This window comes from Muscardinus avellanarius (assembly GCF_963383645.1).
Source record: "Muscardinus avellanarius genome assembly, chromosome: 4".
Taxonomy (NCBI): Eukaryota; Metazoa; Chordata; class Mammalia; order Rodentia; family Gliridae; genus Muscardinus; species Muscardinus avellanarius.
The window spans coordinates 127638940-127664419 of record NC_137789.1 but is presented as its reverse complement, the minus strand read 5'-3'; the positions used below and the strand labels follow the sequence as shown (position 1 = coordinate 127664419).

At 39.8% G+C, this 25480-nt stretch overlaps 1 protein-coding gene across 1 annotated transcript in view; it reads left to right on the top strand.

Annotated features, from left to right (window-relative positions):
- Positions 1-25480, top strand: part of NOC3L (NOC3 like DNA replication regulator) — a gene marked incomplete at both ends in the record, with an annotated part of 64716 nt that overhangs the window by 38841 nt on the left and 395 nt on the right. The window contains 16 exons of the mRNA XM_080694838.1: positions 485-538; positions 2135-2265; positions 6323-6484; positions 6661-6754; positions 9530-9705; positions 10526-10654; positions 14392-14523; positions 15904-15984; positions 16313-16413; positions 19558-19630; positions 19709-19772; positions 19857-19928; positions 20249-20430; positions 21509-21637; positions 22731-22828; positions 25262-25346. Coding sequence (XP_080550964.1) covers positions 485-538; positions 2135-2265; positions 6323-6484; positions 6661-6754; positions 9530-9705; positions 10526-10654; positions 14392-14523; positions 15904-15984; positions 16313-16413; positions 19558-19630; positions 19709-19772; positions 19857-19928; positions 20249-20430; positions 21509-21637; positions 22731-22828; positions 25262-25346 — 1763 coding nt within the window. The remainder of the gene's footprint in view (positions 1-484; positions 539-2134; positions 2266-6322; positions 6485-6660; positions 6755-9529; positions 9706-10525; positions 10655-14391; positions 14524-15903; positions 15985-16312; positions 16414-19557; positions 19631-19708; positions 19773-19856; positions 19929-20248; positions 20431-21508; positions 21638-22730; positions 22829-25261; positions 25347-25480) is intronic.

The following is a 25480-nucleotide window of genomic DNA, read 5'->3' as shown; positions in this document are numbered from 1 at the left end:
AGCAGCAACGAGTCATATAGCAACTTTGATTTTGGCTAGAAATATAGATGATTATCTCAGGTTTCCATTATATTGTAAGTACACCTGAAGCTATAAAATTTGAGTATCTTTCTTTCAAAGAGCCATCAAATTCTATTGTTTTAAAAATGGAAGTATTTTAACTACATTTAAAGCATTTAAAGGCTAATTTGATTTCTTTATGTGTCTTTTTGTGTATGTAAAATAAAACATGCAGAAAAGGCAGAAATCAAAGATGTAAAGTTACCATGACTTATCACAAAGCACATACCCATCCAGACCACAAGTAAATACTGTCAGCATCCAGAAACTTTGCTTACGTTTCCTTCCCTTACTAGGTGCTTGCTCTGTATAAAAGCGGTTACTGAGTTTCATGGTAACCATTGCTCTGCTTTTCTTTTGGTCTTGCCTCTTGAATATGTAAATATGGGATCTCAGTTTTAATACACATATCTTTTCCAAATAGTTATTGACAATGACAAAGACGAAGAGGATCAAGAAGAGACAGAAATCGAGGAAGGTAAGGGGACTCATCTTTACAAGTGATAAAGTGCAATTAAGCATTACATTTTTTGCATGATAATAAATGAGACTTTAGGTAGAATGTGAGATGTACATTTGGGAGAACTGTTCGCTGAAAGGTCATTTTGAGCATTTTTCCACTTTTGAAGGTTTCATCTTGTGGAAGCTGATAATTTGTTGTTTGTTTTTTTAGAACAGAATTGTGTAGGGTCTCACTAAGTAGCTGAGACTGGCCACGAAACTGTGATCCTCCTAGCTGCTTATGTTTATTAACTTTAGTTTCCTAATTTCTTGAACTGAACATCTTTTGTGTAATTCAAAGGACAATATTCTGTACTTTAAAAATTAAATTGGCCAGGCTTGTGGCACATGCTTTTATTTTTTTTAATTTATTTTTATTTTTTTTACTTTTTTTATGGTACTGAGGGTGGAACCCTGGGGCTTCTCTACCTCCGGTTTATACACCCAGACCTATTTTATACTTTATATGGAAATAGAGTCTCACTTAAGTTGCTGAGAGCCTCACTGAGTAGCTGAGGCTGGCTTTGAACCTGTGTGATCCTTCTTTCTCAGCCTCTCAAGCACTGGGATGACAAGCATGTGCCATCATGCCTGGCTTGGCACATGCTTTTAATTTTAGGACTTGGGAGGCTGAGACAGAAGGATCCAGGTTTTCAGCCAGCTTTAGCTACTTATAGTGAGGCTCTGTTTCAAAATAATAAAAAATAGCCGGGCATGGTGGCGCACGCTTGTAATCCCCACGCTTGGGAGGCGGAGACGGGGATCGCGCAGGTTCGAAGCCAGCCGCGTGCGCTGGCTTAGGAGACCCTGTTTCAAAACAAAAAAAAAAAAAATAGGTCTGGGAGTGAAGCCCGGAGGTAGAAGGGCTTCCAGGAACCCCAGTACCACCAAAAATAAAATAAAATAAAAATAAATAAATTAATTAATAAATAAAAAATAGGGCAGAGGTGTAGCTTGGATGTAGAATGCCCATGGGTTCAAATCCTAGTACAGGAAACAAACAAAATTAGGTCAGATTGTCCCTTTTCCCTATTTAATATAAGTTTATTCTGAATTTATTAGCATAGTAGTTAAGAATATCAGCTGGGGCCAGCCATCGTGGCACCCAACTCTAATCCCAGTACTTATAGGGCGGCTGAGACAGGAAGATCAAAGGTTAGAAGACAGCTTCAGAGAGTAGTGAGAATCTCATCTACCTAGCAAGACCTTGTTTCAAAATAAAAATGAAATAGGACTAGGAGTGTAGCTTGGAGGTAGAATGCCCCTGAGTTCTATCCCTAGTAGCACACAGACAGACAGATGGACACACACACAGAATATGAGGTGTCCGTGGGACTGTCAGGGTTTGAAACCCAGTTCTGTCAGGTGTAGGAAGACTCTCAAGTTACTTTCTGTCACTTTGTTTTTTTAACTACAAAATGGGTCTGATAATACTGCCTGTCTTACATGCCTGAGAGGATGATATATAGTAATAAACACAAATCTTAGTTGTTGCCATTGTTATGGGTTATTAAGTTTCTTGGCTACTTGTAAATAAAGGAGGACTTAAGAGGGAAAATGTAACTTGTTTCAGAGGTCATTGAGGAGCCATTTCGAGAGCTGACTATAGAAGAACATTTGATGGAAAGAAAGAAGAAACTACAGGAGAAGAAAATACATATTGCAGCTTTGGCGTCTGCCATATTATCAGATCCAGAAGGCAATGTAGGTAGTGTTAATTTCTTCGGTTTCTTTGTATTAGGTAGGGTGTAAATTTATAATACATTAAGATTCTCTTATTGCCTATAAGTATGCACAAAAAGGAAAGAATTAACTATAAACATTGTTGCTGGATTAAATAAGAGAGTAGATGGAAGTTTAGTCCCACGTCTAAGTTTGATTTCTTTTGTAATTTTAGAAAAATCACTTAAGCCGGACTTGGTGGCCCATGCTTGTAATCCTAGTGCTTGGGAGGTTGAGACAGGAGGATTGCACAGGTTTGAAGCCAGCCTCAGCCACTTAGTGAGGCTTTCAACAACTTAGTGAGACCCTGTTTCCAAATAAAGTATAAAACTAGGTCTGGAAGGATAGCTCGGAGGTAGAAAAGCCCCTGGGTTCCACCCTCAGTACCACAAAAAAAAAAAAAAGAAAAGAAAAGAAAAAGAAAAATCACTTAAACTTTCTGAGTCTTATTTTCCACATTTCCAAATGAAGATATTGGACTTATTGTGGTAATTCTGAAAGCAGTAAGTATATAAAATTAATTTTATTAGGGAGGAGAAAACTATGTGTAGCCAGGTGGGGTGGCGCACGCTTATCATTTCAGCATTTAGGAGGCTGAGATTGGAGGATCTGAGTTCAGGGACAGCCTCAGCTACTTAGGCCCTTTGCAACTCAGTGAGACCCTATTTCAAAATAAAGAAAAACAAAACAAAAACTACATGCAAATTTTCTAATCTGTAGACATTTATTTATTTATTTATTTTTGAGGTATTGGGGCATTCTACCTCCGAGTTACACTGTCAGCCCTATTGTTTTTTTTTTTGTTGTTGTTTGTTTATTTATTTATTTTTTTGGTGGTACTGGGGGTGGAACCCAGGGGCTTTCTACCTCCAGGCTATACTCCCAGACCTATTTTTATGTTTTATCTGGAAACAGTCTCACAAAGTTGCAGAGAGCCTCACTAAGTAGCTGAGGCTGGCTTTGAACCTGTGCGATCCTCCTGTCTCAGCCTCCCAAGCGCCAGGATTACAAGCGTGCGCCACCACGCCTGGCTGCCAGCCCTATTTTTTTATTCTTTTACTTTGAAACAGGGTCTTGCTAAGTTGCAGAGTGCCTCACTAAATAGCTGAGGCTGTCCGCTAACCTTCAATTCTCCTGTCTCAGCCTCCCGAGTTCTGGGATTACAAGCGTGTGCCACCATGCCTGGTGAGAATAGTTTTTAATAATCAACATATCACATAGAAGTTGCTTAATTAATTCAGAAATATTTATGAGCAGAAAGTATTTTAAGTGAAATAGACTGAGAGATAAAATCAGTTTTAATTGGGATATAATGTATAGTGTATAGTGGTAAAAATAGTGATAGAACAGTTGAAGTCAAAAAGACAAGGTTCATTCTCAGCCCTGAGACTTTGGGCAAGTGATTTTACTTAAGACTCACTTTTTTTTTTTTTTTTTTTTTTTTTTTTGGTACTGGGGATTGAATTCAGGGGCATTCTTTATTTATTTATTTTATTTTTTGTGGGTCTGGAGATGGAACTCAGGGGCATTCTACCTCCGAGCTACACCCCGTGCCCTTTTTTTTAATTCTTTATTTTGAAACGGTCTCACTAATTTGCAGAGGGCCTCACTAAGTAGATGAGGCTGTCTGTGAACCCCTGTCCTCTGGGCTCAGCTTCCTAAATGCTGTGATTACAAGTGTGTGCCTTCTCGCCCAGCTTTATCTTTTTAATGTAATCCCAGCGCTTGCGAGGCAAGAGACAGGAGGATTGCGTAGATTTGAAGCCAGACTTGCTGGCTTAGGAGACCCTGTTTCCAAATAAAAAAACAAAATAGGTCTGGGAGTGTATTCCGGAGGTAGAAGGGTTTCCAGGAACCCCAGTGCCACCAAAAAAAAAAAAAAAAAAAAAAAAAAAAAAAAAAAGGAGGAAGAACGAAAGAAAAACAAAGGGCATGATTTGTAGCAGAAATATTTAAAATATTTCCTACTTTATCTTATTTTATTATTATGAAACCACAGATGCAAGATCTGTTGATCTCATTTTGTAGCTGGAAAATTGAATCTGAAAAAAACTTGAGTGGTTCTTTTCATATTTTCACAGGCACTAGATTAGAATCCAGATCTTCTACTACTTTGGAGTCTTATCCTCATGTCACCCAATTTAGGGGTTGCAAAAAGATGGAGGCATATTTGTCCTAACTTCCTGCTGTGGTAAACATTGCTAACCAACCAGAACATTGCTTTTCAAGGCACTACCACAGACAGTAGTAGTTTTCAAAACAAGCACATCCCTCTGCCTTTTGCCCCCAGTCCCACTGCCCATGTCTCCCCACTCACCCTGTGAACTCGGGGGAGGATCTGCCTCACGGTTCTTTCTCAGAGGGAAGCTGAGAGAAGGCTAGGTGTAATCATTTCACAATTCAGTAAACACTGGATAAGTTCAACAGACTAAACAACAACAAAAAGCACATAGCTGGGTTGGTAGAGCACGCCTGTAATCCCAGTGCTCGGGGGCGGGGGGCTGAGTGAGGAGGGTCGCAGGTTTGTGGCCAGCCTCAGCATCTTAGCGAGGCCCTCTGCAACTTAGCAAGACCCTGTTTCAAAATAATCATCATCATCATCATAATAAATAATAATAATAATAATAATAAGCTGGTGGTGGCGCACGCTTGTAATCCCAGCGCTTGGGAGGCTGAGACAGGAGGATTGCACAGGTTTGAAGCCAGCCTCAGCTATTTAGAGAGGCTCTCAGCAATTTAATGAGACCCTGTTTCCAAATAAAGTATAAAATAGGTCAGGGAGTATAGCCTGAAGGTAGAAAGCCCCTGGGTTCCACCCCCGTACCACAAAAAATTATAAAAAAAAAAAAATAGGGCTTGGAGTATGGTTTGAAGATAGAATGCCCCTGGGTTCAATTCCCTGCACCACAAAACAAAACAAAACGAACAAAAAACTGCACATTAGTTAAAAACAATTCTTCTGTTTTATCTTTGTGTGTGTGTGTGGTACTGGGGATTGAACGCAATGGCATTTTACCTCCCAGCTACACCTTCAGCCCTATTTTATTTTTATTTTGAAACAGGGTCTCACTAGGTTGATGAGGCTTGCCAAGGCTGGCCTTTAAATCTGCGATCCTCTTGTCTCAGCCACCCAAGTTCTGGGATCACAGATGTGCACAGCATATGTTGCACCACCTGGCAGTGTTTTATCATACAAATTACCTTTGTGTGAATCTTGTGGAAATTAATGTGGTATGTTATATTACATTTAATTCTTGATTAATGTATATGATATATATAACATTTAATATATTTTCAAAAAGTATATATATACATATTATTTTTTTGGTTCTGGGGGTGGAACCCAGTGGCTTTCTACCTCCTGGCTATACTCCCACTCTATTTTATACTTTATTTGGAAACAGGGACTCACTAAGTAGCTGAGGCTGACTTTGATTCTGTGTAATCCTCCTGTCTCAGCCTCCCAAGCGCTGGGATTACAAGCGTGCGCCACCACACCCGGCTTCAAAAAGTATTTTCAAGCTGTGCATGGTGGCGCACCCTTGTAATCCCAGTACTTGGGAGGCTGAAAGAGGATTGCAGGTTTGCGCAGCCAGCCTCAGCTATTTGGGGAGGCCCTCCGCCACTTATGGAGACCCTGTTTTAAAATAAAGACTAAAAATCTGGCTTGGGGTGTAGCTTGGAGATAGAATACCCCTGTGTTCAATCCCTAGTGCCACACACACACAAAAAGTATTTTTAGGAAAATTAGACATACATGCGTTAGGAAATCTCAAAAGGAATTTCTAAAAATAGGCAAATTCCTAAAGACTCTTTTTATAATCTGCATTTTTCTAACTGCTGTGGACATAGATAATGACCGCCTCTTAGCCTTAGTCATGTATCCCTGGATAGGTGCGCAGAGTGTTCTGTGACATGGTTTGACCGACTCTGCAGGTTGTTAGGTGAACTCTACTTACTGCCAAGGTTGTGACTGTTGTCCTGGTCACGGTTGTTTTGCTGTGATTTTTTTCAGCCTTATAAGTTATTTCTTTAACAGGTTAAAAAACTGAAAGAATTACGTTCCATGCTGATGGAACAGGACCCTGATGTGGCTGTTACTGTTCGGAAGCTGGTGGTGGTTTCTTTGATGGAGCTATTTAAGGACATTACTCCCTCATATAAAATCCGGCCCCTAACAGAAGCAGAAAAATCTACCAAGGTAATGCTAAATTTGATTACTGTATCCAATAAGCTGAAAATATTGGACAGCTGGAGGTGAGAGAAATAGGGTGGTTTTTTAATTTAACTTACTGAGCATATATGAGGCACTCATATTTTGTGCTAAGTTATAACTTTATATTCTGATTTTAAAAAATGATCTTCTGATCTTTTCAGATCCGAAAAGAAACCCAGAAATTAAGAGAATTTGAAGAAGGCCTGGTTAGCCAATACAAATTTTATTTAGAAAATCTGGAACAAATGGTTAAAGGTATAGTAAGCATATTCTCAAAGTTTGTAACTACCTAGTCTTGATCACGGAGGTGAATCCTTTATTTTGTGGTGTTTAGTGAGAGTCAGGTACAGAGTATGACAAGGAGTGGAGCCTGGAGTCAGACTCCTGGATCCAGCCTGACTCCACCACGTACTATTCATGTGATGGGCAAGTTACCTAATCTTTTTGTACTTTGATTTTCTTGTCTATAAAATGGGAATAATGCCAGGCATGGTGGCACATGCTTGTAATCCCAGTACTTGGGAGGCTGAGACAGGAGGATCACAGATTTAAAGCTAGCCTCAGCAACTTAGTGAGACCTTGTTTCAAAATAAATAATAAAAAATAGGACTGGAGGTGTAGCTCAGAGGTAGAATGTCCCTAGGTTCCATCCCCAGTACCACACACACAAAAAAGGGAATAAGAAAATCTTAAAGGATTATAGTAAGAAGTAATTGAGCTTATAAAGTACTTAGAACTATGCTTAACAAACCTAAATATTCTCTTTTATTGGTTGTTAGAATTTTTTTTTTCTTTTTTTTGTGGGTTTGGGGATGGAACCCAGGTGCATTTGACCTCCAAGATACACCCCTTGCCCTATTTTTTTTTATTCTTTATTTTGAAACCAGTTGCCGAGAGCCTCACTAAATAGCTGAGGCTGTCCACGAACCTCCGGTCTCAGCCTCCTGAATGCTGGGATTACACACCCGGCAGAATTAGCATTATTCTTGCTGTGGTCCTTCAGAAAATAGTTGTATATTGAGTATATGAACAGTTGAGATTTATTCTACTATTTTTATTTGGAACTAGTAATCAGAAGAGGATACCTTGAAATAGATGTGATCGCCTTGAAAACTCCCAGCCCTCTTTTATTTTGTAGGGTCTAAGTTGCTAAGTGTCTTACTAAGTTGCTGAGCCTGGTCTTGAACCTGGGATCCTCTGTTCTCGACCTTCCAAGTACTGGGATTACAAGCGTGAGCCAACACACCTGGTGGCTAGTGGCTTTTATTTGATCTAGTTGGACTCTATGTAGTGCTGGGTCTACAGATCACCCGGTTACTGTCAGCTGGAATAGAGCTCCTGAGTCCCATTGTCCTGATAAGGGCATGAAGGCGATGGAGCGTAGGGAAACGGTGTGGGTGGCATGGAGCTTGCCTTTATGCTTCACATTCCACCGGAACCTCCTTCCTTTTTGTAGACCAGCACTGTCCAATAGAAACATAAAATGAGCCATATAAGTCATTTGTAAAACTGTAGCCATATTAAAATAAAAAGTAATGAGATCAATTTTAACACTAAAGTATAAACATATCTAAATGATCACTTCAACATACGAATTTTATTTTATTATTTTTTTCTGGTACTGGGGATGGAACCCAGGGGCATTCTACCTCTGAGCTACACCCCCAGCCCTATTTTTTATTCTTTATTTTGAAACAGGGTCTCACCGAGTTGCCAAGGGCCTCACTAAATAGCTGAGGCTGTTGGCGAACCGAGATCCCCCTCCCTGTCTCTGCCTTCCAATTGCTGCGATACAAGCATGCACCACCATGCCCAGCTTCCAATATTAAAAATTAATGAGATGAGCTGGGTTTGGTGGCACTTGTCAGTAATCCCAGTACTTGAGACGCTGAGATACAAGGATCACAGGTTTGAGACCAGCTTAAGAAATTTAGCAAGACCCACAGCAACTTAGGTAAGACCCTATTTCAACATAAAAATTATAAAAGGGCTAGAGGCATAGCTTGGAGGGAGAATGTCCTTGGGTTCAGTCCCTAGCCTCCATCCCCATACACATGAGATGTTTTATATTCTCATTTTTTATCCTAAGTTGACAAGTGTATATTTTACATTTACAGCACATCTGAGCATTTCAGCTGCCCAGGGTGCCACTTATATGTAGCCGGCAACCTCTGGATGGCACCATGCAGAGATAAGACTTTTCCTAAGCATACTTGACCATTGTGAAGTCTTATTTATTTATTTGTTTATTTATTTTAATTACTTACTTAATTAATTAATTTTTGGTGGTACTAGGGGTGGAACTCAGGGGCTTCCTACTTCTGGGCTATACTCCCAGCCCTATTTTTATAATTTGTTTGGAAACAGGGTCTCACTAAGTTGCTGAGAACTTCACTAAGTAGCTGAGGCTGGCTTTGAACCTGTGCGATCCTCCTGTCTCAGCCTCCAAGCATCCTCCTGTCTCAGCCTCCCAAACGCATGTGTCGCCACGCCCAGCTAAGTCTTTATTTTTTAAAATTGTGAGCTGGGTGTGGTAGTACGTGCCTGTAATCCCAGTACTTGGGAGGCTGAGACAGGAGGATCCTGGTTCATGGACAGCCTCAGCTACTTGGTGAGGCCCTTTGCAACTTGGTGAGATCCTGTTTCAAAATAAAGAATAGAAAAAAAAATAGGACTGGGATGTAGCTCGGAGGTAGACTGTCCCCTGGGTTCCCTCCTCAGTACAGCAAAAATAAAATAAATAAAATTGTGATAGCTGGGTGTGATGGTGCATGCCTGCAATCCCAGGACTAAGGAGGCTAAGAAAGGAGGATATCAGGTTGGAGGGTAGCCTCAGCAACCTGGTGAAACCTTGTTTCAAAAACAAAAAAGTAAAAAAAGGGATGGAGGTATGGCTCAGAGGTAGAGTGCCCCTGCATTCAATTCCCAGTACCTAAAAGTGATAAAATAGTATTTATTGTGAAAGAAAGCTAATTTGTTTTAAGGCTAATCAGTGATTAAAGTGAGTAACTACGTTTATCTTCTAACTAGACTGGAAGCAAAGGAAGCTGAAGAAAAGTAACGTAGTGTCCCTGAAGGCGTACAGAGGCCTGGCGGAAGTGGCCGTGAAGAGCCTGTGTGAGCTGCTGGTGGCGCTCCCGCATTTTAACTTCCACAACAACATCATCGTGTTGATTGTTCCTCTCATGAATGACATGTCAAAATCGGTGGGTTGCTCTAAATGATTTTCACTGTGGTTTTTTTTTTTTTTTTTTTTTTGATTAAACACAGGGGCATTCTACCTCTGACCTACTACTCCAGCCCTTTTTATTTTTTGTTTTGAAACAGTGTTTTGCTAGGTTGCTGAGAGTCTTGCTACTTGCTGAGGCTATCCTCAAACCTGTGATCCTCCTGTCTCCGCCTCCCAAGTGCTGAGATTACAGGCATGTGCCACCATACCCAAATAGAAAAATTGTAGACCATGTGATTCCTTTCCCCCACAAATTTTTTGGAGCTATGTTTATTGATAACATGTTAATCATTTATTAAACATGTTTTTAAAGAAAATTATTATTATTTTTGTGTGATACTGGGGATGGAAGCCAGGGGCTTTCTACCTCCGAGCTACACTCCTAGAACTATTTTATATTTTATTTGGAAAAAGGGTCTCACTAAGTTGCTAAAAGCCTCACAAAGTTGCTGAGGCTGGCTTCGAACCTGTGCGATCCTCCTGTCTCAGCCTCCCAAGTACTGGGATTACAGGCGTGTGCCATCACTCCCGGCTTAAGAGAATTATTTGAAAGTAAGTGGTGTGATTCTTAAAAGCAAGCAGCTTTGCCCCCTAGAAATGTCTCCAGACAGTTTTGAATGTTGACTGCGGTAGTGGGGGGTGTTACTATTGGTATCTACTGGGTAAAGGGCAGGAGAGCTTTTGGACATTCTACAGTGCATAGGACAGCTTCTGCACAACTGAGAATCATCTAGCCAAAAATATCACTAGAGCCAAAGTTGGCAAACACTGGTTTAGTGTTACTTTTTATTTTTCAGATATCTGAAATGTGTTGTGAGGCAGTAAAGAAACTCTTTAAACAAGACAAATTAGGCCAAGCTTCTCTTGGTGTGGTTAAAGTGATTTCTGGCTTTGTGAAAGGCAGAAATTATGAAGTTAGACCAGAGGTAAGTCTTTTCTTACTTTGTATTTTATTTGCTTTTACATTATAAAGTCAATTTTCTTTTTTTCTTTTTCTTTTTTTTTTTTTGAACCCAGGGTCTTTTCTACCACCGGGCTATATTCCCAGACCTATTTTGTTTGGAAACAAGGTCTCTCTAAATTGCTGAGATCCTCACTCAGTAGCTGAGGCTGGCTTCGAACCTGTGCGATCCTCCTGTCTCAGCCTCCCAAGCGCAGGGATTATAAGCTTGCGCCACCATGTCCAGCATTATAAAGTCAATTTTCAATTGTTATGAGGAATTTCTTCTCTCCTTTCTTCTTCCCTCTGTTGGTGGTGCTGGGGATTGAACCCAGGGCCTCATGCAAACCAGGCAAATACTCTACTACTGAGCTATACGCCCAGCCTAAGGAATTTTTTATTTATTCTTTTTTATACATATGTATATGTATGCATATGCATATGCATACATATACATGTGTATAATTATATGTATACATTATACATATACATTATACATTATACATATGTATATACATATAATGCATATATGCATATGCATATGAAAGTATGAGAAAAATCTTTACATGTAAGCATTGTGAACAGTTTGGTATGGTCATTTTTCTAGGTGTTTGTGTACACAGATATATGCTTGCTTATATTTTAGCACAAAATGGGCTTATGCTATGAAAGTGTTCTGGAGCAGTTTTCATTTTATTTATTGTGTAGGGCTACCCATTCTTTCTAATGTTAGCCATAGTATAACAGTTATTTCTAAATTTTTGCTGTTACAGTCAGTGTTGAAGAGAACATTTTGACATATTACTTTTTCATATTTTATGAGTATTCCATAAATTAAATTTCTGAAGTGTAGATACTGGATCCAGCAGTTGCCAAATTTGAAAATGTTTGAGAAAAATACTGTTAGTTTCCAAGAATATTTTAACACTTAGGATCCCACTACTTGCCCAATGCTGACTGAATCTGGGATCCTTCTGTCTCAGCCTTCCAAGTACAGGTATCACAAGCATGCTCCACCACCCACAGTTCCTGTTTATTTAAAACAACTTTTATATCCTTCTCTGCCATGGTACTAGGGATTGAACCCAAGGCCTTGTTGCATGAAAGGCAAGTGGTCTGCCACTGATCTACAACCCATTCCTTTTTTATTTTGGGTCAGGGTCTCACTAAGTTACCCAGGATGGCCTCAAATTTGTCATCCTCCTGCCTCAGCCTCCCAAATAGCTGGGATGATAACTGTTCACTACTATGCCAGGCTTTTACATTCTTAAGTGAAGTATTACTTAGGGTCTTAAGTTATTATTTAGGGGGGAGAGGTTACTGGAAGTTGGACCCAGCGGCATTCACCTCCAAGCTACAACCCTTTTTATTTTTTAATTTTGCAACAGTGTCTTGCTAAGTTGCTGGCCTTGAGCCTGAGATCCTCCTATCACCCAGGTACTCAGGATTACAGGCATGGGCAACCATGACCAGTCTCAGATTTTTTTTTTTTTTTCTTGAGGTACTAGGGATTGAACCCAGGGGCATTCTACCTCTGAGCTATACTCCCAGCCCAATTTTTTATTCTTTATTTTGAAACAGGGTCTCACTAAGTTGTGTAGGGCCTCAGTAAGTAGCTGAAGCTGGTTGTAAACCTGTGATCCTCCTGTCTCAGTCTCCCAAGTACTGGGATTCCAAGTGTGGGTCAGCTTAGTCTTAGATATTTTTGTTAAATTTAGTTTCAGTTACCAAGTTTTGGTGGTTAAACTTATATTTTCTACCTAGGGGTATTTTAGTTTCCTATCTTGTAGTCTTTCTTTGCTGTCAGATCCCCTTTTTCCTTAATTCTCATAGTTCAGTCGAACCACTAAAATGATAAATACTAGACTTGAGTAAGAGAAAATATTTAGAATTTATAATTATTCAGAATTATACAGTGATAATAAAGCTTGAGTATGAAACTCAGCCATAGAGAAACTCTTCATTTTAGTGATGCTAGAATAAAAAGTTTGCTTTTTGGTACTGGAGATTGTACCCAGGACTCTGCATCCTACGCAAGCACTCTACCACAGACTTACATTCCCTGCCCCTAAAAACCACATTCTTTAATTTGGAGCTACTTTTCATTGGTGAGTGATATTTTATGCGCACATAGAGTAACTGTAGCATATTAGAAATTGATCTTTGTAGTACCCTGAATGACTTGAGCTTCCTCTTCTCATGTCTTTAGTTATTACTTGTTTTTGTTCTATGCTTCTAGCTGGGTTATCTGAAATACTTAACCTTCTCCTAAATGTGCATATTGGAACATGGAAATAATACAAACCAGGAATGCTGCCATGAGTGCAGGAGGTGAATGTGGAGGTTTCCTCTAGATAAAATGTAGGGGTGTAGGCCATTATTATTCTGTGTTTAAATATGGTAATTGAATGCTATAGCATATCAGTTTCCAAATTTTTTTTTTTGTACTAGGGATAGAACCCAGAGGCATTCTACCTTCGAGTGACACCCCCATCCCCCCCCTTTTTTATGGTATTGGGGGTAGAACCCAAGGACTTTTCTACCTTTGGGCTATACTCCCATACCTATTTTTTTATATTTTATTTGGAAACATGGTCTCACTAATTTGCTAAGAGCCTCACTAAGTAGCTGAGGCTGGCTTTGAACCTGTGTGATCCTCCTGTCTCAGCCTCCCAAGCGCGGGGATTACAAGTGTGTGCCACCACACCTGGCTTTCCATATATATATATATACACACACTTAAATTCTTTATTTTGAAACAGGGTCTTACTGAGTTGTAAAGGGCCTAAGTAGTTGAAGCTGGCTTCGAACCTGCACGATTCTCCTGTCTCAGCCTCCCAAATGCTCAATTTCCAAATTTGTTTCTCAACTTTTTGAATGACTTGAGGCAATTTTTCTCATTGTACTCAGGAACAGCATCAGCTAGGAATTAGAAATACAAATTCTGGGACTCCACTCCAGTCCTACTGAATCAAAATCTGGGGATGGGGCCAGTAGTTTGTGTTTTAACATGTCTTCTTGGTTATTCTGATACTGGCTAATGTTTGGGAACCACTGACTTAAAGGAAAATAACTTGTCTTCAAATTAATAACTCTAGTGTTGAGACTATATTTTACTGGGAAAAAGAGATGACGCAAGCTTGATAAATTAAAGCTGGGTTAGAAATATCTTAATTTATATCTCCTTGTCCCATACTATTTTAAATAGTTTTCTGTCCTGTTTACTTTTTTTATTTTGCAGTACTTGGGATGGAACCCAGGGGCATTCTACCTCCGAGCTACACCCCCAGCCCTATTTTTTATTCTTTATATTGAAACAGGTCTCACTGAGTTGCAAAGGGCCTCACTAAGTAGCTGAGGCTGTCCTCAAACCACGATCCTCCTGTCTCAGCCTCTCAAATGCAGGGATTACAAGTGTGCACCACCACATCCGGCTTGGTTTACTCTTTATAATCTTATCTACCAGTGTAAATAATCTCTCTAACACTTATTAGATGGTAAAGTTTTATGTGTTTAGCCAAATACTAGCCTAGTGCCCTTTTTTAGACACAAATAACTGAATATGATGAGCAAAATAATAACTGTGTAAGATATGATAAAAGATGTTTCAAAGTGTTTTTGCATGGATGAAGGAAGTTACATTGTTAAATGCTTACTTTTCTAGTAAATTTTTTAGGACAGTATTACTATTAAGCTATATATTTGTATTTTTCCCAATATTAGATGTTAAAAACATTTTTGTGCTTACGAATCAAGGAAGTAGAGGTGAAAAAAGATACAGAGGACATTAATAAACCCAAAAAGTTCATGACTTTCAAGGAAAAGAGGAAAACGCTATCAAGAATGCAGAGAAAGGTCTGATTTGTTTCCTTTTTTGTTTCACGTAGGTATTATGATTTATTTGATCATTAAAGTAATAATGATTACTATTAATAATGATCCAGGGGCAGGTAAATCATAGTTAAATCATTAGTATAAAAATCAGAACCTCGGAGCGGGGTGTGGTGATACACACCTATGGTCCTGGCTTCTTTGGTGTCTGAGGCAGGAGGATTGCTTTCGCCCAGAAGTTGGAGACTAGCTTGGGCAACAAAGTAAGACTTCTCAAAAAAAAAAGTACAAAAAATTTTTGAAACCTAATATTTACAGGATCTTATTCTTTCCAGTTATTGCAAAGACATGTTTTCTCAGATCAATTTAAACTGACAGATATGCACAAGGAAAACATGAGGTGTAAAGATATTTATGCCATGTGGTCTTCCATCCTTTAGGTCATTTAGAATCATTATAATCAGATTTATTTTCCTTAACACAAAAGATACATTCATATAAAGATAGGGGCAAAAATCATGTTTCTTGGTTGGTTGGAATTTGGCTACTTGTTCAACCTGGGTTGAAATTCAGCCTACAACTATTAACTGACATCTCAGGAATTTATTATTTTAAAAATGGGGCTAATAATAATAATACCTATTTTACAGGATTATTGTGTATTTTTTTTTTTTTGTGTGTGTGTGTGTGTGTGGTACTGGGGGTGGAACCTAGGAGCTTTTCTATCCCCGGGATATACTCCCAGACCTATTTTATACTTTATTTGGAAACAGGGTCTCACTAAGTTACTGAGAGCCTCAGTAAGTAGCTGAGGCTGGCTTCGAACCTGTGCCATCCTCCTGTCTCAGCCTACCAAGTACAGGGATTACAAGTGTGAGCCACCATGCCCTGCTTTGTATAAATGTTTTTTGGAAGAATTATTGATGATGGGCTTTGATGTTAATAGGTATTTAACACTAGGAATTATTTGGGGATTCAGCATATTCTTTTTTTAATGTTCTAATTGAGATTACAGAAAGTGATAGCATATTCCATTTTATCCACCATTCAGTGAGCAGGTATTAGTGGATTTACTTCAGTAAATCTGAACCCGGAGGTAGAAAAGCCCTTTAGGTTCTATCCCCAGTACCACAAAAACAAAACAAAACAAAACAAAACACAAAAACCCCCAAATAGACCATTGGGGAGAGAGTAGGAGTTCCATTCGCTTCTCTCTTGTTCATTCTGTCTTCCTCCCAGCAGGTAACCACCATTATAAATTTGGTGTATGTGTATTTTGATTTATATTTCCATTAATAGGCAATGTGTGCTTCTTATGTATGTGTTTTTATAATGTTGTCATTTGGATTCTCTGCCTCTTTCACTTAGTCGTACACACTCTGACCCCCTCCCTCCTGTTTTCAGTGGAAGAAAGCAGAAGAGAAACTAGAGCGAGAGCTTCGGGAGGCAGAAGCTTCGGAGAGTACCGAGAGGAAACTGAAGCTGGTAGGCAGCGTCGCGTTCTGTTTGTCTTTCAGGATAGTGTGTTAAATTGTCCTAACTCAGTATTTCAATTTGTAGGACTATAACTGGCTTATTTTTAAAGCTTAGATGAGTGACTTTGGTGATGTTCAAGAAACTGGTGTGATCAGTGCTTATTTTATGAAATCACAAAATGTGTATCTTCATTCTGTTTTGTTAAAGTTTCGGTGATTGAATTATGGGAGGATGGAAAGGGAAAAATAAGTAAGATTTAGCTTTGAAAGTCAGAGTTCCTGCTGACTCGGGGCAGCATACCATTATCCTGAGTGGTTTTGTCTGTTTCCTTCGCCAGCACACAGAGACTCTGAATATGGTGTTTGTAACCTACTTCAGAATATTGAAGAAGGCCCAGAGGTCGCCCCTCCTGCCAGCCGTCTTAGAAGGTCTTGCCAAGTAAGGGCTGTAGAGGTTGACACCTCTAGATTCTTTTTAAGTGGATGAGACCAACGTAGCTCTGCGTCCATGCATTTTAAACAGGCTCCCCCAGGGCGGCCCAGTGGCCGCAGTTCTTGTTCCTTTTCACCAGTCTTTTCTTAAAACTATTTGTAACAATGGGATTTTTTTTTCTTCATCTCAAACCTTTTATTTTTCATGATACTGCAGACTGAACCCAGGGGTTTTCTAACTGAGCAACACCATCAACCTTTTTGTTTATTTTGAAACAGGGTCTTGATAAGTTGCTGAGAGTCTCCTTAAGTTGCTCAGGCTGGTGTTGAACCTGCTGTCTTTCTGTCTCAGCCTCTCAAGTACTGGGATTACAAGCACGTGCCACTATGCTTGGCTTACAGATAACATTTTTTTTTTTTTTTTTTTTTTTTTGTACTGAGGTTGGAATCCAGGGGCTTTCTGCCTCTGGGCTGCACTTCCAGACCTATTTTGTATTTATTTGAAAACAGGGTCTCACAAAGTTGCTATGAGCCTCACTAAGTAGCTGAGGCTGGCTTCGAACCTATGTGATTCTCCTGTCTCAGCCTCCCAATTACAATGGGATTAAAGTGTGCACCACCATGCTCGGCTTATATATAACTTTTAATTTAATTTAGTTTTTTTTTTTTTTTTGGTGATACTGGGGGTGGAACCCAGAGGCCTTCTACCTCTGTGCTATAATCCCAGACCTATTTTATATTTTTATTTGGAAACAGGGTCTCATTAATTTGCTGAGAGCCTCACTAAGTAGCTGAGGCTGGCTTCGAACCTGTGCGATCCTCCTGTCTCAGCCTCCCAAGTGCGGGGATTACAAGCGTGTGCCACCATGCCCGGCTTTTAAAGATAACTTTTTAAAGTTTATAATACTCCATTTTTATAGGCATGAATTTTTTGGCTATTCCCCTATTTACAATAAAAATAATTGTTATTTATTTATATCTTCATGCACTTGTGTGCATCTATTGCCAGATCAAAGGGCATAGTCATTTTTTTTTTTATCTTTTTGGTGGCGGAGCTTGAACCCAGAGGTATTCTACCTCCAAGCTACAACCTGCAGTCTGATTTTATTTCTTATTTGGAAATGGGGTCTCATTAGGTTGCTGAGAGCCTTGCTAAGTTGCTGAGGCTGGCTTTGAACCTCTGATCCTCCTGTCTCAACCTCACAAGTACTGAAATTACAAGTGTGCACCATCACGTCTGGCTGTCATCTTTAATTCTGATAAATAATGCCAAATTGTTTTCTACAAAAGTAGTATCAATACATATGGAATATATATATATCTTCCAGGGTTCCACTTCTACAGTCTCTTTTTGTAAGACTTACAGAGTCAGTAAGAATTCTTCACTGATAATGAAGAGTATTTTGACTTTAACCTACTTCAGTGCCTAATATTTTATAGCACATATAGTATGCTTACATTTAGTTACTCTTAGTATTAAATAAAGGCCTAGGACAGTCAAGTGATAATATAGATAATATAGATAATATAGATAATGTAGATAATTAGTAGCAGGGCCTGAGCCAGATGCCAGATCCAGTATTATTCTTATTTTATCTTGAAAGCTGTCATGGTGTCCATACACACACACACACACACACACACACACACACACACACACACACTATATCTAGATATATAGTCTCTCTCTCTCTCTCTCTCTCTATATCTATATATCTATATATAGATATATAGATATAGACTAGAGAGAGAGAGAGAGAGAGACTATATATCTAGATAAAGTACTTGGATAGACCCCCCTGGACCTTGCACACACTGAACTTGCACTCTGTCACTGATCCTACTCCAGGCCCATGTAAAAAACAGCAGAATCTTTATCCGGGCATGGTGGTGCACGCTTGGTAATCCCAGCATTCAGGAGGCTGAGACCAGAGGATCGCGGTTCGCGGACAGCCTCAGCTACATAGTGAGGCCCTCTGCAACCCAGTGAGACCTGGTTTCAAAATAAAGAATAAAAAAAAGTGGGGCAGGGGTTGTAGCTCGGAGGTCAAATGCCCCTGGGTTCCATCCCCCAGACCCGCAAAAAAAAAAAAAAAAAAAGGGCTAGAAAAACAGCAGAATCTTTCTCCATACTACCTGTTTTCCTAGAAGCTGATCCTGCTGGTTCCTTTATGATTAGCCTATTGCTAGAAACCTAGTAAATTTCCCTCAAGGAAGTTATTTGCTCTTAGCTACTTCTTTCTTAGGACAGAAGTATTTAACTTTTTTTTTTGTTTTTTTGCGGCACTGGGGATTGAACCCAGAGTTATTCTACCTCTGAGGTACACCCCCAGCCCTATTTTATTCTTTATTTTATTTTATTTTTTTGGAGGTACTGGGGTTCCTGGAAACCCTTCTACCTCCGGGCTACACTCCCAGACCTATTTTTTTTATACTTTTTTATTTCGAAACAGAGTCTCTTAAGCCAGTGAGGCTGGCTTCGAACTTGTGCAATCTTCCCGTCTCCGCCTCCCAAGCACGGGATTACAAGCATGCGCCACCATGCCCAGCCCCTTTCTTTCTTTCTTTCTTTCTTTCTTTCTTTCTTTCTTTCTTTCTCTCTCTCTTTCATTCATTCATTCATTCATTCATTGGTACTGGTGTCCCTGGAAGCCCTTCTACCTCTGGGCTATACTCCCAGACCTATTTTTATATTTTATTTGGAAACAGGGTCTCTTAAGCCAGCGAGACTGGCTTCAAACCTGCGCGATCCTCCTGTCTCCGCCTCTCAACTGCAGTGATGACAAGCATGCGCCACCATGCCCATCCTGTTCTTTATTGTGAAACAGGGTCTCATTAAATTGCACAGGGCCTCACAAGTTGCTGAGGCTGGCCACAACTCTGTCTCTGCCTCTCAAGTTCTGGGATTACAAGTGTGCACCACTACACCTAGCTTAAAACATTTTAATTTATTTAGTCCTTTATATATTTTTACTGAGCACAGTGTTCCAATAGTGTATGAATTGTTGTAACAACCAATCTCCATTACTTCCGTTAGAGCTAACATTTTGAAGTAAGGAACATTAAAAATGAATTTTTAAAATCAAGCTTAATTTTGCCTGCTTTATTTTGCTTTTAGATTATCTATTAACTAAGTTTTGTTTGATTCTAGGTTTGCTCACCTTATAAATGTGGAGTTTTTTGATGACTTATTAGTAGTTCTTCATACTCTGATTGAGTCTGGTGTAAGTAAATATTAATGAATTCCTTTTAGAAGATATAAATGGTAATTATAGTTCTTACTGTCATTTTTTTCTTTAAAGGATCTAAGCTATCAAGAAAGTCTTCACTGTGTCCAGACTGCTTTTCATATTCTTTCTGGACAAGGTAAGATGTTTCCTTAGTTAAGTGAATTTTTGGGTTTATCTTTAGAGGCTATAACTTAAATTTAATTTTTGTTTTCATTTCCAGGTGATGTTCTAAATATTGATCCAATGAAATTCTATACACATCTCTATAAAACATTGTTCAAATTACATGCAGGTATGTATGTTTAAAGCATGTTTTCTTATTTACATATTTATCGTCAAAGAATATGTTATGACCAGAGTTATAGTCAATGAAAGATAGCAATAGGCATATAAATTCTGGCCTGCCAGTGCCAAGAGAGATAGAACTTTTGGAATTGACTGGAAATGCAATAAGTAGAGCCCAGTGTATCTCTTATTAGCAATACAACACTCATTCATTGTTTAGGGAAATAGTTTTAAGAGTTTATCTTGTTTTTTCCCCTGGAGTTTAGTGAAGTCGTGTGATGCAAAAGTGATGGCAGCAGCCCTGAAGGACATTATGTTTTGTTTTAGGTGCCACCAATGAAGGTGTTGAGCTGGTGCTGCAGTGCCTCGATGTCATGTTAACCAAGCGCAGGAAGCAAGTGTCTCAGCAGCGAGCTCTTGCCTTCATCAAGCGCCTGTGCACACTGGCCCTGCAGGTGCTTCCAGATTCAAGCATTGGCATTTTAGCAGCTACCAGAGTATTAATGCACGTAAGTGGTGATAGAAAAATCAAGAGAGCTAAGTTCTGTAGTGCAGCAGCATTATTTTGTTATTTGTTGACATTCCCTGGAGGTAACCATCATTATCGCTTGGTGGGTAGCCTTGTAGACATTTTTATTCATGTGTAACTACTTGTACCACACACAGACAACAGTGATTTTTTTTTTCTTTTACATTTTATTGTTTGCTTGTTGTTTATTTTACAACAGGGTCTCACTAAGTTGCTGAGGGACTTGCTAAGTTCCTTAGGTTGTATGGGAACCTGTAATCTTCCTGTCTCAGCCTCCAAATACTAGGATTACAAGAATGTGCCACCACATGTAGCCACAGATTTTTTTTTTTGTTAGTGGAAAGGAGATTAAAGGGATAATGCTTTGCACTGTTTTCTCTTTAACACTTAGTGATAGTGGATATATTTTTGTGTCAATACAAATATTCCAACTTTATTTCTTTACTGATTGGAGTTTATTTAGTTTTTTGTTTAACATGTACTTACACAGTCCTTACTGTGTGCCTGCCACAGTTAAAAATGCTTTGCAAAGACGAACTCCTTTAGTCTTTATGACTGAGATAGCCACTCTTACTGTCCCATCATGCAGATGGGAACATGGGTCTAGAGAAGAACTTGCCTAAAGCAACACTGCTGGTAAATGTAGAGGTGGGATTCAAGTTTAGGTGGTCTGACTTTGTACTTGTCTGTAGTTCTCTTGATGAATATAGGTAGGCTGTTTTTTTTTATTCCTATTATAAATGATGTTGTGATAAATATCTTTATTCATGTATCTAATATATTTCTATAAGGAAGATTTCTAAAAGTGGGATTGGAAGGTAGAAAAAATATTCTGTTTTTCTTTTGCAAGATAAAATGGTCTCTTGAAACAAGATGTTTCTAATTTTATTCTCTTAGGATATAAACTTTAAAATTTTTAATTAAAATTAGGTATAAAGACCTTGTATTTATAACTCTTATAAAGCCATCAATTCAAATGAAGTAGAAGTACAGAACAATAAAATTATTTGAATTAACAGTTTAATTGCTCCTTCTTTTTAATGCGATGCTTTTTGCAGACATTCCCCAAAACAGACGTGTTGCTTGACAATGAGTCTCAGGGAAGCGGGGTGTTCCTCCCTGAGCTGGATGAGCCTGAGTACTGTAATGCTCAGAACACTGCTCTGTGGGAGCTGCACATGCTGCGGGTAAGCTCCCCACCCCTTCCAAAGCGAGCAGTATTGTTTCACGTTTTCCTCAAATAATTATTATTAGTAGGATACCTAACTATATATGTATGTATATATATTTTGTTCTGGGGATGCCTGTTGTAGAATTTTTATTATTGCTACATTTAACTTTGCTCTCACTATTCATTAAGCTGTTGCTAAAGGTGGGGAAAGTTTTTGTATTGGATTCTATTTTTATTTTTATTTTTTGTGGGTCTGGGGATGGAACCCAGGGGCATTTGATCTCTGAGCTATACCCCCTACCCTAGTTTTTATTCTTTATTTTGAAACCGGGTCTCACTGAGTTGCGGAGGGCCTCACTAAGTAGCTGAGGCTGTCTGCAAACCGCAGTCTTCCTGTCTCAGCCTCCCAAATGCTGGGATTACAAGCGTGTGCCACCACGCCCGGCTGTGGATTCTGTTTTGTATTGGAGACTTCAGGAGGCCCCATTTCAGGGTGGTTTTAACTGTGTCTTACAGTATCCATCTTGCTGCAGTGTGGACACATGAGTGTGACTTGTATAATATGAGTATTAAGTAATCTTTTATAACAAACTATTTTCACTCGGAAAATATTATTATTAGCTGGACGTGGTGGCGCATGCTTGTAATCCCAGAATTTGTGAGGCTGAGATGGAGGATTGTGGTTCACGGAGAGCCTTAGCTACTTAGCGAGGCCCTTTGCAACTCATTGAGACCCTGTTTCAAAATAAAGAATAAAAAATAGGACTGGGGGTGTAGCTCGAGCTTGGAGGTGCAATGTTCCTGGGTTCTATCCCCAGTACCACACACAAAAAAGAAAGAAATAGAGATTACTTTTATCTTTTTGTACTGTTAAAGCAAAGCTAAGCTGTGCCACTGGTTACTTGATCATGAAACATTTGTATATTTGAATCCTGTGAGCACAGATAATATTCTTACTCTTGGCATGTAGTTCTAATGAATTATGTAGACATACATGGTTTTTAAAAACAGAAAGGTGGTGTGGTTTTATTAAAATCTTCATTGTAGCTAGTTTTTTTTTTCGAAAATAATGACTTGTGCATAATATGGTTGTCTTGTTTCCTTGGCAGAGACATTACCATCCTGTAGTCCAGAGATTTGCAACTCACCTCATCGCTGGAGCACCTTCTGAAGGCTCAGAGGCACTCAAACCAGAGCTGAGCCGAAGGTAGTAGTTAGCATTGCCGCATCCTTTTTTCCCCCATCTTTTTAATTTTCCCTGTGAGCCACAAGAGAGTGAGCCCAGAGCGTTGCTCTTTCCCCCTCACAGTTCTAGAGACTGGCAAGTCCAAGATAAGGTACCGGCAGTTTCCATTGTGGAGGGAGGGCTGCTCTCTGCTTCCAAGACGGTGTCTTGTTCCATGTTCTGGAGGGGAGGGAAGTTCTACCCCACATGGCAGAAGGGCAGGCGAACCAAATGCTATTGAAAGCATCCTTTACAAGAACCTTAATTCCATTCACAAGGGAGGAGCTCTCATGGCCTGATCACACACGTGCGTGCGTGTGTGTAGGGAGTGTTGGGGATTAAACCAATGAGCATTCCACCACTGAGCTACACCCGCAGCCCTATTCTGTATTTTGAAACAGGGTCTCACCAAGTATCTGAGGGCCTTGCTAAGTTGCTGAGGCTGACTGAACCTGCAATCCTCCTGTCTCAGTTTTCCAAGTACTGGGGTTACAGGCGTGTGCTACCATATTCAGCTCTAATCACCTCTTAAAAGGCCCTGTCTCAGCTGGGCGTGGTGGCGCACGCTTGTGATCCCCGCGCTTGGGAGGCGGAGACAGGATCGCGCATGTTTGAAGCCAGCCTTGCTTGCTTAAGAGACGCTGTGTCCAAATAAAAATATAAAATAGGTCTGGGAGTATTGCCCGGAGGTAGAAGGGCTTCCAGGAACCCCAGTACTACCAAAAAAAGGGGGGGGGCCCTGTCTCTTTATACGCATATTGATCATTGAGTTTCAATTTCTGAATTTTGGAGGGGCCGCATTCAAACCATGGCCCCTTAAAGTGTGCTGATACTCAGAATTAACATTTTACTGTTTGCTATAGCTTTTCTCTCTGGTAAGCCCTTTGGTTTCTTTAATTCAGAGATCACAGATGACCTGTGGGCCACAGTGATTTTCTGTCCTTTTCAGAGTTTGACTAAAGTTGAATTAGTTGTTTTCTTAAATATTGAAAGAATCACCTAACATTAATTTCGAGCTTCTCTTGAAATACTGGATTCAGTGACTCTGACCGGTATTTTTTTCCATGGCAGTATAGTCAATTAGCTATGCTCTCCTCTAAAAGGGGTCCATAAACCCTTTCCTTGTGTTGATTAGAGATAAGATTTGGAGCCGGGCGTGCTGACACACACTTGTAATCCCAGCATTTGGGAGAGACGGGAGGATCATGGTTCATGGACAGCCTCAGCTACTTAGCGAGGCTCTTTGCAACTCAGTGAGACCCTGTTTCAAAAATTAAAAGACTAAAAAAATTAGGGATGGGGGTGTAGCTCAGAGGTAGAATGCCCCTGGGTTCCATTTCCTCTTTTTTTTGTGTGTGTGGTACTAGAGTTCCTGAAAATCCTTCTACCTCAGGGCTACACTCCCAGACCTATTTTTTAATATTTTTTTGTTTGGAAATAGGGTCTCTTAAGCCAGCGAGGCTGACTTCGAACCAGCGCAATCCTCTTGTCTCCGCCTCCCAAGCACGAGGATTACAAGCATGCGCTACCACGCCCGGCTCCATCCCTTCTTTTATGCCAGTTTTCTTTTTCTGGAGTAGGATGAAGAATGGGTTTATCCCAAAGGCTTGTACAGAAAGATACATATATTGTGTTTTTCTCCTGGGGAATGAAGCTTGGGGTATGAGCCCAGTCACAGCCCTTGCAGGCCATTGCCTGTCTCCTCTGATGAAAATGAGCTGATGTCATGTCTTTAAGGGCTCATTTACCTGCCGTGGGCAGAGGCATGTTTTCTGTCCTGAGTATCCTCTGCAGTTTTCCTTCTAAGCTGAAAGGCTGAGCTGTGTTTGAAGTCCTTGGTGGACAGCTCCATGCTCACTCTCCTGGCTCTAGAGACTAAGTTAGACTACTAAGTTAGCTATGTACAGAGCTGGGCTTGAATTGGGATTTGATCACCCTGAACTGGGAGTCTTTGCTTATCATTTTCTCAGTGCACTGTGCTTACATTGTGTGTGTGTGTGTGTGTGTGTGTGTGTGTGTGTGTGTGTGTGTGTGTTTGTGTGTTTGTTACTGAGAATGGAACCCAGGGGCCTTCTCCCTCTGGGCTATACTAGAGCTGTTTTATTTTATGTGGAGACAAGATCTCACTAAGTTGCCAAGAGTCTCACTAAGTTGCTGATGCTGGCTTCGAACCTATGATTCACCTGTCTCAGCCTTCCAAGCTTGCAACACCATTCCTGCCTGGCTTTCATGCCTGCATTTCTAATATACTAGGCTTCTTTGAGATAGATTTAGCTGGATATTGTTGACATTACATGGGAATTAAGGATTTATGTTGAGTGGTTTGGTTTGTTGGTTGGTTTAATTCCTTGGGTACAATCATTTTCAAACTATACTGGTATGCTATCTCTACATTTCTTATATTTGTGATTATAGATCTGCAGTTGAACTTTTTGAGACGTACAGCATGGCAACAATGACATTCAATCCTCCTGTTGAGTCTTCAAACCCCAAAAAGAAGGTGTGTGATGTTTTGTTTTGTTTTGTTTTTGAGAAAAGAATTTCAGCATGCGCCAGTCAGCGACATATTTGTTTGGGAAAGCAAGGAGTACATGTTCAGGGGTCACGTGGACCGTCTCTAGAGTGAGAGTCCTA